The sequence below is a fragment of the Megalobrama amblycephala genome, linkage group LG2 (genome assembly GCF_018812025.1).
Source record: "Megalobrama amblycephala isolate DHTTF-2021 linkage group LG2, ASM1881202v1, whole genome shotgun sequence".
NCBI lineage: Eukaryota > Metazoa > Chordata > Actinopteri > Cypriniformes > Xenocyprididae > Megalobrama > Megalobrama amblycephala.
Genome location: NC_063045.1, coordinates 8,718,548 through 8,731,736, shown reverse-complemented (window position 1 = coordinate 8,731,736; position 13,189 = coordinate 8,718,548). Strand labels below are relative to the sequence as shown.

Sequence of the window (13,189 nt, the reverse complement as noted above, 5' to 3'; positions counted from 1 at the left end):
TTTTTGACTCCCAAAGAACCGGTTCATAAGAGTCATTTGTTAATGAAGCTGACTATATTGGACGCGCTGCGTGTGCGTGCAACCGTCATGCAGCTTACTGAAAGACGTGTTTTCTTGCCATTATTTTGCAATACGCTGTCTTTTTTATGTCATCACATTGAAGCGCCGCTGCTGAAAAGCAGTAGTACTTGAAACACTGCTAACATTTATATTTTATTCTCTGATAATTTTGGGGTGGCAGACGGGGTGGCAAAGCTTTTTCTTAGGGTGGCAGTTGCCACCCCGTGCCACCCCGGTAGATCCGCCCCTGATTACCGCCAAATTAAATTGATTTTTAAATTGATTGTCCTGCTTTATTGCAGTCTATATCAAATGTATGCGAACTATTTTATTACAGTGGTGACCCGCCTTAGTCTAATCTGTCCCGCCAGTTTTATAATGAACATAAGATCACTAACGCGGTGTTTTGAGTCATTGCATTGGCAAAGCATCCGTCAACTGAACCGAAAACAAACTCGCACAAGCTTAGTGCGCTTATCACACGACAAAGGCTGATCTAATAAAATCGGTTGCTCAGGTATGAGAATGTTGACGCAAGAAGCACATGATTCGCGTCTCAAAGCTTCATCTGCATGTGCTGTGAGTTTAACGTGCATTTTTCTGTGTATCCAATTTAAGGTCCGGTTCGGTTTAAGTGCTGGTCCGGTTCCTGAATCAAATCATTGAGGGTGCTTCTGAAATAAGTGAGGGTGCTGTAGATGTAATGTGTAAACAACGGCTCCACCATAAGAATAGCAATGTATAATGAGACATTTAAGATTAAGTCATTTTACTAATACTTGGAATAGAATTTCAAAAATATTGATACAAAAATTCTAATATTTTTCTAGTCTGCATTTACATTGCTTATTATTATTGTCATTATTGCATATTTTTGTACTGTGTTATGGTTATGGTAGCAATTTTGAGCATGAATCCTGCATGTAGAAATCACTTCTGAAACTGCAGAGTGCAATTGGTGGTCGGTCCTCTCGTAGCATGAAAAACAAAACTTATATTAAAATTCTGAATGTATTTCATATAAAGCGTGCAAAGAGTCAGTGTGAGATATAGGCTACATTTGAGTATTGTATCTTTTGATATAGTTTACAAAATAAATCAGTATGCTTTGAAATCATAATTGTAGTGCATTGCTTTGTTTTAAACCCCAAACATCTTACTTAAACATTCTTCATTAACAGTTATCCAGTTATTTGTAATAAGCTATGTCATAAAAAACAAAACAAAAAAAAAACATTAAAAGTAGTTTCAATGTAGCTAGCTACTTTTTGATAGTAACTTGTAGTGTAGCTAACTACTTTTTCAGAAGGGTAGCTTGACTGTAGTTTAACTACTTTAATTTATGAGTAGCTTGTAGCTTGTCAAACTACAGTTTCAGAGTAGCTTCCCCAACACTGTTTTTTGGTAATAATAAAGGCTCAAGACTGATTGCCCACATCTGCTCACTCACCATCTGATAGCAAACAAAACTTCGATCTGCAAATGTCAACCAGACAGAATACGACTGACTTACCATTTTCCTTGCTTTACAATGTGCTGAATCAGTTCTGTTTTCCTTTCGTTTCTGGACTGCATTAATAATCACAGGTGGGTTAACATGGAAACGTTTTTAATCTTGTATCACAATTTGTGCTTTAATAAAGATATTATAGAAAAATATTTCAAGCATTACTGATCGCTCTCCTGACCTTTTTTACATTTCCTGCAGATGCAGAAGATACTGAATGATACAATCAACAAAGATCCGCCGGCAGCAGCAGAGATCAACACTATCAGAGAGACACTGTCGCTATCATATACAGAAACTGAGTCTGGAGGAGCTGAAGGAGAGTAAAAGAGAGACAGTCATTAGTGTGAGTGAATGAATCAGTCTACAACAAAAGACTACTGAGCTAAGATCAATAAATAAAAATATGATAATATCACCACAAATGTAGACCTACCTGCACATGTGTGACAGAGGTGAGTGATGTCCAGATGTTGAGTCTGGTTGCTGATGGGATTGTTCAGCACACAGCTGTAGGTGTTTTTATCCTGATATTCCACCTCCAGAGGTAGAGAGAGACTGATGCTGAGATCAGACACACTGATGCTGGACAATAAACTGTTTCCTTTGTACCAGGAGAGAGTCACATGACTCACATTCACAGCTGAACACACCAATGAACAATTTGATGATGATGATGATGATGATGATGATGAAGAACATTGTGAAGAGTTACTGCTGATGACAGGAACAGGCAGACGAGCTGAAAAACATCAGAGCATAAAGAGAAGTATGGGTAAATCTAATCAGCAGTCTTATTTTCGTGGTGTGTTGACAGTCAGTGAGTGTTCTTCTCACATTAAATGCTTAAACATTTAAAGGAACAGTCTGGTTTCAGTACAAGTTAAGCTCAGTCTACAGCATTTGTGGCACAATATTAATTACCACAAAAAATAATTTCCATTCGTCCCCACTTTTGTTTAAAAAAAAAAAAAGCTTTCTGTGAGGCACTGAAAGTGAATGGGGCCGATCCGTAATCACTAAAATACAGTTTCAGTAGTACAGCTACAAGACAAAATCAATGACTGTAAACATGATTAACAGCTCTTTTGCCTTGGTATCATAATGTTATAAATCCAAAAAATGGATAAAAATTATTTAAACAGCTCTACAGTTTAAATACAAAGAAGAATACATGTTAAGTGCCTTCATAAAAGCTTCACATTTCTGGTTTTAAATTCTCAAAAATGCCATTGACGTATACTGTAAGTGCTTCACCATAACCTTTTGTGTGTTTTGTGTGAGTTTTGTGTTTTTAAAAAAAATATGATTCTGATGATTTTGAATGTTTCTGTACACATTCTGTTGGTTAAGCCTAATTTGTACCAAATATTCCTTTAACAGACCAAGAATATTTGAATGACAAATTAGCTTTTTACTCACCATATACAGAAACACTGAATGTTTTTAATAAGTCTTTTACTCCACTCATCTTTACTTCATAAACTCCAGCATGTTCAGTTCTGGTGTCCATGATGGTCAGAGATCCAGTTTGATCATCCAGCTTCAGTCTGTCTCTGAATCTCCCATCAGGACCATTACTGTATGTGAGAAAGATTTGCTGCTTTTTCTTCATTTTAGCTATTTGAGACTTTTCAGCTCCAAATTTCCACAGTATGTCGTCATCTTCATGTATTTCAGTAAGATCAGTGTATAAAGTGACAGAATCTCCCTCCATCACTGACACTGAATCACCAAACACACCTGGAGAACAGGGACAGTAATTACACAATGTAAGTCTTCTGCTGGCCTAAAATCAGCAGTAGTTTCTAACTAAATGTGACCTGAAAGACGATCACAACAGCAGCAAAAGCACAAAAGCAAACTAAAGGGAAAATACATCAACGGAGAGGTGTGTGTGAACTAATACGGTGTTATAAAGTCATCTGCCCTAGAGCGAAATAAGTTTATGAAGCTACAAATTCAGTTACAACATGAAAGGCTTAATTTACCCAGATATTTTCAACTCATTGATATTTTTGTGCGTGGGAACATTTGAAGACTTCCCTCTTTTGAAGTCGCTCTGATTTTTTTTTATTGATTTTTTTATTATTATTATTATTGTTTTTATCGCTTCTTCTGTATGGGCTGAGGCTGGGTTTGAAGCGAAAGTATTTGATGAACGAATACTATGTGTGAAGAGCATTCGCACAATATCGTTATCTCATTTTTGACAGAGAGGCTTTTGCATTTAAAGTCTTCATTTAGATACGTACATAAAATGAGCTTTATATTACTTTTGTTGTTGGTCATTACTATCGTTTTTTGAGATGGCTGGAGAGGATTTGCATTCGTAATTCTTGAAATTAATATATATATAAACATAAATGGCGATTTGACTGATGCAGATTTGAAAGTATCTGAATGGAGGATTTGCTAGTTGAAACTACTAGCAATTTTCATAATTTTCTATGATTTTTAACATCTGTGAAGAACGCTACTCTTATTAAGCCAAAAATACATAACTTACCAATCAGATGCCACCAACAGAAAAAAACAGAACAGAACAAAAAAAGCATGTGAAACATTTTCTTCAGCGATTCAGTGCAAAGTTTGATCTGATAATGCTGATAGCATTCAACCTATTAATGTTGCATGTGAATCCTCCTACCACAGTTTGACCCACCTTCACAAACCCACACTCACTGACTGTGTGTTATCATTATGTATAACATAAATGTTGTTCTGGATCTTAAAGTGATAGTTCACACACAAAAAATTATAACCCTCATGTTGTTCCAAACCTGTATGACATTTTTTCTTCTGCTGAAGACAAAAGAAGATGGAAGAAAATTGGTAACCATACAGTTGATGTACTTCTATAGTTGGAAAAAAAATACTATGGAAGTTTATATTGTCAGCTGTAATGTAGGAATTCATACAGGTTTGGAATAACATGAAGATGAGTAAATGATGACAAAAATCTAAAATTTTTCTAAATTTCATGCGCTTATTTTAAACTGATTTTAAAATGTCTTTATAGTTTACTTATCTATTATCATGTATGGAAACAAAACAAAACAAAAAAAAAAACAATTAAAGCTGAAACAGTCTGCCATCTCATTGAGGTGTGACACTGGCAGCTCATCTGAGTCAAACTGAAACCTGCAGTGGTGATTTCTTCAGAAATGTGGTTTGGCCTGTTGAGCGGATGAACATCTTAAATGTGAGAATTTCTATTGAGTGCGTGTGGGTTTAGTTTGTAGGTCAATGGCTTCTTCCTGTCTTGCAGTTGGCCCCCTCAAAGAACTGCTTTACAATGAAATAATGTTTCAAACACAGTCAAATCAAAGATGCATGTAAAACTGTCTCTTGATAACACACATGTTGAAAGTTAAAAAAGACAAAAAAAAAAAAAAAAAAAAACAGTAATACACTTGACCTAAACATTTGTCTGGCTGGTGAGAAGTGTTTGGCTGCACCACAGGCCTGCTCAGCAAACTGATCCAATTCATGGTTGTTCAACGCTTGCGTTACACTGAAACCAAACTGCATATAATTTTCCCTTCTGTTTTATCAATGTGTAACCGGGGTGGCAGAGGATACAACTTCTCATGCTTTCTGTTGACTGATACCATAGGCCTTACAGCAGGCTTCTTCCACCAGATGCAGAACATGTTATCTTTGCTTTCTCACAGTGTGCCTCTTGCAGCAGTCTGGGTATGATTGTGGCTAAGAGGCTTGTGCTTGAGAACGGCAAGTCACCCTCACCACCTTCCTTTTGAATGTGGATTACAGACACGGCCTCTGTTACACAAATGAAAAGACTCAGATTCCTTAGGCCTGTTTTACACTGCAAGCGTAAGCGGTGCGTGAGCAGCGCATATTTTTTTCAGCGTGCAATGGATGCATTCACACAGGCAGCAGGAGCAGCGCGTTAGCGTCAAGCAGGAGTGTGAAGCGCAATAGGGTCTGGCTGCAGTGGAGCTCCACTCTCGAACAGGAAATACGTCACCTCCACTAGTTTAATTACTGTATTTGCATTATTGTAAGGGTAGGTTTAGGGTTGGGGTAGGTGTAGACGTTAGTAAAACACAAGTGGAGGTGACGTATTTCCTGTTTGAGAGTGGAGCTTCACTCGTCCATGGTCTGCAGCCAGACCCTTCTTGTGAAGCAGGGGTTTCGGCGCAGAGTCTATTTTTGCTGCGCTGCTGATGCTCAATTAAAGTGAAAGCACACTTTTGATGAACAAAATAAATATAATTTCACAGAAAAAGTGTTCAAAATGCACAGAATACGCATGTCTAATGTGTTTTAACAAGAATTTGAGTATGACAGAAAAGAAAATTAAGAATCAAAAATAATTATAGAAGATTTACCCATTTAAACTTGTTTTTAATTATTCAGTTTGGGTTAAAGTATGGTGTATTATGAAAAACTCAAACCCGAGTTTGCTGTTTTCTAAACGTGCACGCAGCAGATGATGTATATGGAGGACCAAATTACTCAAAATGAAATAATTAAATAAATCATGAATTCAATAAAACGACAATTAAATGTAACAGTTTATTCTGAAATAATTAAATTATTTAATTATAAATTAAATTATTAAATTAATCAATAAATAAATGTATCTATTTATTTTGTAAAAATTTCATGAAAACACAACATTTATTGTTTAATATATTTCACAATGTCCTCTTTCACAAACTATTATTGTGTTTAAATATATATATATATTCATAATTAAATGTGTTATTTCAAAAAGCTGTTTTTCACAACGATGCTGCATTTATTACGAATGACACCTATTTGACGAATCATGTATTTCCGCATGATTTTCCCAAAGATTCTTTTCATAATAATAGAGGACATTTCACAAATGCCAATCAACAGGCAGTGGGCGGTTCTTGGCGCTAATTGGTTTAACCCTTTCTAGCGTGAGTTTAAAATATTCTAACTGTCCCCCCAGAGTGAGTTTTTTTAAAGCGACCATTATTTTAGAACGTTTGCCTTTAATGTTTCCATGGCGACGCGTCTTGCGTGTCACGAGCGCTGAACGCAGCAACAATAATACTGTATGACAGATGGATCGCTATTATTTAGTTTTTCCTTTTATATTTAAAATATTCGCAAAATTGCTTACCATGTCATCAACTATATGATATTCCGATTCTCAAATATGTGTAAGTGAGTGTGCTTTGTCGTTTTAAAACCTTTATAAATGATCTTTATCTTGATCTATAATGCAAGATGTGCGCCGCCATCTTAGTTTGCGCTGCAGTTCACAGAGTCCTGTCAGTCGGATTTACAGCAGGTGAATTCATCAATTGCTCCCGCAATATATGCAAGTAAGTGGCTGGTGAACTGGAAGAATAATAGAGTAAACTTTATAGTTACTTAGGCCCATTATGTGCGTCTGATATGAATAAATGTCGGCAAATTATATTTGTTATTGCTGCTTCCACTGATGTCGGACATCAGTGTGTATTTTATAAAACTCTTAATGTATTGTTTTAATGGTGCTTATACATATTTAAATGTATGAAACCTTAAAAGAAACATTATGTGGCTGAAAACGCTGCATAGCTGTGATATATGACAAGAGCTGCGCGCGTCCGTCTCGCAGCCAGAGCGCGAAAGCACAGTTTGAATCTGGCAGTTATGTGACGTCGCTGAACGTTCGAAATCCCATATGTGGGACCGTACGCCCAGGGGCACAGAAATAAAAATCCCATATGTGGGACCGTACCGCTCAAAGGGTTAAAGTTGGAGAGCGGATAGACACGACAAATCGATCTTCGTGTGGTTGGTGACATTAGTCACGGAACGCCATGTTCCACCCTCATAAAGCTTTTCTCCTCATTAAAATCAAATGATCAGCAATGATTGTATGTCAAGAGCGGGGACACGTTTGTGTGCATTTTGTTTTGTGATTACACCGGAAAGACCCTCCGCAGCGGCATTGACGCACGCGCTCGTCTGTGTGAAGACTGCACGAGCCAAAATAGAACGTTCCGCCACTGATAACAGAGGCAACAACACTCAGCATGATTACAAAATCAACACATCCCTACGCCAGATCGCCTCTTGTTAACACAAATTAATGTCAACTGGATATGTTTCATTTACATTAGGTATATACACGTACAGTGAGATTAAAAAAAAAAACCCTGGCAAAATATGGTTGGGACATCACATGTTCTACCTGCAAATTACGCCTGTCACACAACTACTCATCTACAAGAACTCTGCGTTCAGTGCTGGTAAAGTGTTCCATATGTAGGCTAGTCATCAATTTCTAGATCCTCTGATGCACTTATTGCCACTAGCTGATCCCTTATGTCGTCTCGTCTAATCCAGATAACAGAGCATCACCAAACAAAACATTCCCTTCTACTTCATCTGCAAGCAGTTTGTTTTTAACTTGATCAAGTCCTACAGCCATATTCATTCCCAAGGCTTGTTCGAGATGCATCGGCGCTGTGCAGGCCGATCGCAGTATGCGTTTGGAGAGGATTCGTTGTGCTTTTGAACATAGATATGTAATGTCTATGCTTTTGAATCGCTCTCGCGGTACATTGATGTCATACGCCGATCGGCCTGCATAGTGTCGATGCATCTCGAAGTCGAACGTTCAGTTCACCACGCCAGACCTAAGTAATTCATCCAAAAGGATTAGCCAATTAGCGCCAAACACCGCCCACTGCCTGTTGATTGGCACTTGTGAAATGTCCTCTATTATTATGAAAAGAATCTTTGAGAAAATCGTGCTTTGGAAATACATGATTCGTCAAATAGGCGTCATTCGTAAATTCAGCATATAATTATGAAAAACGTCTTTTTGAAATAGCACATTCAATTATGAAAAACTAATTTAAACAATAATAGTGAAAGAGGATTTTGTGAAATATATTAAACAATAAATGTTGTGTTTTCATGGAATTTTACTAAATAAATAGATATATTTATTTATAGATTTATTTAATTAATAATTAATTTAATAATTATTAAATTATTTCAGAATAAACTGGTACATTTAATTGTTGTTTTATTGAATTCATGATTTATTTAATTATTTCATTTTGAGTAATTTGGTCCTAAGCACAAAGCTTACCTCATTCGTGTGCAGTAATGGATGACACGAGGCTTTTATTTATTTATGTTTATTTATGTATGTATTTACGTTCATATGAGAATGTTGTAGCCTACACCTTCCCATGTTAACACACTTTCAAGACTATCAAGTTTATAAGTGACCAACTTATAAAAACAAATTTATAACTGTCTTTGTAAAGAAACGCTCACTTTATATGTAGCTTCGAGCCGCTGCTGTGACGCTGTACAAACGCTTTCAGTCGCGCGTCTCTTCAGCTGCAGTGACGATGTAGTTACTTACTCTCACGCGACGCTCTCGCTTGCAGTGTGAAACAGGCGTTAGGATTAATTCCATTTTCTCTGGGGTTTATTCCTTTGACATTTGGACAAGTTAACTGCTCAACCAGCCCTTAGTGACTCCTCTGAGGCTCAAGTTGTACATCTTCTCTGGGCTCCTTGACTGATTGTGTTGCAGCTTTTTACACAGTTGGACACTGGACTAAATATTTATTATTATCATTATTATTTGTATGTAACTTATTAATTGTTATTATTTTAATATTATTTTTATCTCTTTATTTGTGTGTGTGTGTGTGTGTGTGTGTGTGTGTGTGTGTGATCTGAGACAGTGTTGTTGGTCTGTTCTGTGTTTAAAACCTTTAAAATAAAATATTCAAACATTTGTCTGGCTGGTACTGTTGTAGCTGTAAGCTGTAGCTGAGTGAGAGAGACAAGAGTTTGTGATTGGTGAGTTGGTCCTTTGTGGATTTTTGTACTAAATCATTGCATTCAAATCCCACATGAAAATGTATGCAATACAAAACTTGAAATAAATGTATACATATAGGCCCAGTTTCACAGACAGGGCTTAGCCTAATAAGTCATGATTAGCCCTTAGTAGGCCTTAGTAGGCCTAGTAGCATTTATAAATGTTCATTAGGAAAAAAAAACATTACTGGTGTGAATCTTGAGACAAAACAATGGCACGGACATATTTTAAGATATGCCAGTACAAGTTACTTTCTGCTAAAACAGCTCAAACATGCATTTTGGTCTAGGACTCTGTGTTTCTGTTCTTCCTCATTCCTTATGTAGGTGTCATCACAGATACCAATCTGGGTCAACAGGTATGTTTACATTTACGAGGCAACATATTTTTGAACAAAGTAGCCTGCAAATCTGATGCATAATTTTCTGGGCTACGTCTATAAGCCGGGCTGTCATTTTATTGTTCTTTAATACTGTAGGGTTGTTTCTCCCAAAAAGACTTAGATTTAGTTCATGCAAAAATAAAGGTTCTGGTAGTCTTCGAATTCTCTACATTAAAATCCACGCTACGAATAAGCATCAGCACTAATGGCACTGTACAAACAGAACAAGCAAAAAAACTGTCACACCCCTTCTCTTCATCTCACGCTCCTTGAGAGTTTCGCATATTTGACTTAACTTTGTTGCCATTGAAGCAGAAGAACAGAAGTTTTTTTATGGATCAGAATTTGCACTCATTTTCCTGAGTGGAAAGTGGTGAAAATGAAGCTTTTCATTCATTTCTTCTCGGTGATCATTTTGCTTAAACATGGTAAGACATTTATTTGTTACAATCTCTCTTCCGGGTCAGCGGTGTAAATCAGTGATGTTCTTCTGTTTGTTTGCATTAGCATTTTTACAGCAATATTGTGTATATTTTTTGGTTTATGTTTTTTCTTCAGGTGTGTCTGGTGTTGGTACAGATGAAGTGTCAGTGTCTGTGATGGAAGGAGATTCAGTCACTCTACACACCGGTGTTCAAACAAACCAACAAGAAGAGATTAAATGGTATTTCAACAGCATTCGCATCGCTCAGATCAGTGGAGATCTCAGTACGATCTGTACAGATGTTCAGTGTAATGAAGGAACTGAGAGATTCAGAGACAGACTGAAGCTGGATAATCAGACTGGATCTCTGACCATCATGAACATCACAAACACAGACTCTGGACTTTATAAACTACAGGTCATCATCGAGACCAGCAACAGTGAAAATGTGTTCAATGTTACTGTCAGTGGTGAGCCATTAATGAATGTTTAAATTAAAATATAGTACCTGACTGTATATGAATTCACATACAGTTATAATATCTTAACAAACCTGCTGTGCAAGTGTTAGTTTTGGCCAGCTTATATTTTTAAGAGTATTATTTATTTATTTTTCATAAGAAGCTGCTGTTGAGCTCAGATTGAGTTGACAGCATCTAATCATGCCATCTCTGATCATCTGTTTAAATTAGGAAAATAAAAATATATATATATATGTAAAATGTTTATGAGCATTGAGCATGTTTAAATGGTATTTTCAGAAGGGCTTGTTCAGTCGCATTCATCTTCACAGTCCTTACATTTTTTGTTTGTTTTCAGCAAAGATCCTCCAGTATCTGTTGGTTTGTGTTTCAGGTGTTTCTGCTGCTGAACGAGATGAAGTGAAGAGAAAGTCAGTGAAGGAGGGAGAATCTGTCACTTTAGATCCTGGTGTAATAAACAACCCAAATGATGAGATGACGTGGTATTTTAATGAGACTCTCATCTCTGAAATCACTGGAGATCAGAGTAAGATCTGTACAGATGTTCAGTGTAAAGAGAGATTCAGAGACAGACTGAAGCTGGATCATCAGACTGGATCTCTGACCATCACAAACACCAGAACAGCAGATGAAGGACTTTATGAACTACAGATTATCATCATCAATAGCAGCTTCAGCATCACTAGAGTGAAGAGATTCATTGTCACTGTCACTGGTGAGTAAATAATTCAGTCATTCAATGCATTTCCTTTGAGGAGAAATAAAAAAGTAGTTCAATATTTTTAAATCAACGCAATAAAAGTTGTGATATGGACTGTTTAAAAAAGCAAGCTTTGAGTTAACCATCTGATATTTTCTTAGGAATCTTTTTATTTTCAGTAAAATCAAGGTAATACATGCTTGTTCCAAAAAAATTCTGTTTTTATTTTGTATTTTGAGACTTAATATGGTGCTAATTAATGTTTATGCAATAATATTTTCTATTTTTTTTTAAATTTTCAATTAAAGCTGTTTTTCATGTTAAAAGAGAGACAAGGCCTTTAAAGGGTTAGTTCACCCAAAAATGAAAATAATGTCATTTATTACTCATTTATTACACTTATTTATTAACCCCAACCCTCATGTCGTTCTGGACCCATAAGACCTTTGTTAATCTTCGGAACACAAATTAAGATATTTTTGATGAAATCCGATGGCTCAGTGAGGCCTCCATAGCCAGCAATGACATTTCCTCTATCAAGATCTATTAAGGTATTTAAAACAAAGTTAAAACAGTACTTTTTGTACAGAAAAAAACGAAATAACCGCTTTTCAACAATATGGGCCGATTTCAAAACACTGCTTTACGAATCGAATCAGTGACACGGAGCGCCAAAGTCTCGGGATTTCAGCAGTTTAGCCATTTGATGGGAGATCCGAATCACTGATTCGATTTGTAAAGCTCCGAAGCATTGTTTTGAAATCGGCCCATCACTATATTGTTGAAAAGTCTTTTTTATAGTCTAAATAATATAGTCTTTTAAAGTCTATTTTATATTTTAGAGCGTCACCCCTTAATTTGCTGTGCACTTTTTCTGCATCGTGGCTGATTTGTAGATCATACAAATTCTCTGTATTTTTGTATTTTTCCTGTTTCACATTCACAATTTCCTATGGAAAACCAGGAACAACACGAATGCGACGAATGAGAATATTTTCTTACAACCATTTATCTTTTTTGAATCAAGCCCATGATTTATTTTTGTGATCACATCAACTGCCATAAGCGTCACAGAAGGTGTGTCCCAATTCACGTACTTATGCACTATTCTATGACGTTTTTAAGTATAAATAGTGCAAGTAGTGCGTTCACACAGAAAATTCCAAAAATAAAAAGTACACTTTAAATACCCGGATGATGCACTAAATTAACGGAAAAAATGAAGTGTGGAATGTTGGACACTTCGTGCACTCAACTGTCGCAGCTTTAATTACGCAGTGGAGGGGAAGGGAGGATCGGACTCTGTTGTTAAATGACAAAATAACCTTATATAATTCACGCACTACATGGATAAGTACATAATGCATAAGTACATAGTGTATGATAGCATAGTGTTTAGTGCATCATTTGGGACGCAACTAGAGTTTTGTACCATTCCGATAAAATAGCATTTTTTTTAAATAGTCTTTTTAATAGTTTTTTCTCTAGTCTAAAATGACCAAACAACACCAGCGGGTCAATAACACTTTGACTAATGTTAACATGAAACAATGCGTACAGTCAGTTTTCCAGTGCGCTCTGATTGCTGTTTCCTGTTGATCTCACAGTGCTGCCATGCTTTTAGCTGCTGTTGCTAAGAACACCAGATGGCGCCATTTATTAGTTAAACCAATATCATACAACTGATGAGCAATGTAAAAAGATGAATGTCAATATTGTGAAATATTGGATGTATAATCATTCACTCTCTAGTAATAATGACTGTCTGTCTTCAGCTGTTCCAGATTC

At 36.4% G+C, this 13,189-nt stretch overlaps 2 protein-coding genes across 2 annotated transcripts; one reads left to right on the top strand and one right to left on the bottom strand.

Moving 5' to 3' along the window:
* Window positions 1-1,728: 1,728 nt before the first annotated feature.
* LOC125262628 (SLAM family member 5-like) lies at window positions 1,729-7,382 on the bottom strand. Its single transcript, XM_048181455.1, has 5 exons — window positions 7,373-7,382; window positions 5,243-5,353; window positions 2,990-3,310; window positions 2,004-2,309; window positions 1,729-1,880 (listed from the first exon to the last, which is right to left on the bottom strand). The coding sequence occupies exons 1-5, from the start codon at window positions 7,380-7,382 to the stop codon at window positions 1,729-1,731; spliced, it is 900 nt and encodes a 299-aa protein (XP_048037412.1).
* Window positions 7,383-10,112: 2,730 nt separating this feature from the next.
* LOC125262627 lies at window positions 10,113-11,424 on the top strand. Its single transcript, XM_048181454.1, has 3 exons — window positions 10,113-10,223; window positions 10,354-10,689; window positions 11,075-11,424. Exons 1-3 carry the CDS (start codon window positions 10,175-10,177, stop codon window positions 11,422-11,424), a joined length of 735 nt encoding a protein of 244 aa, XP_048037411.1. The 5' UTR covers window positions 10,113-10,174.
* Window positions 11,425-13,189: the final 1,765 nt, after the last annotated feature.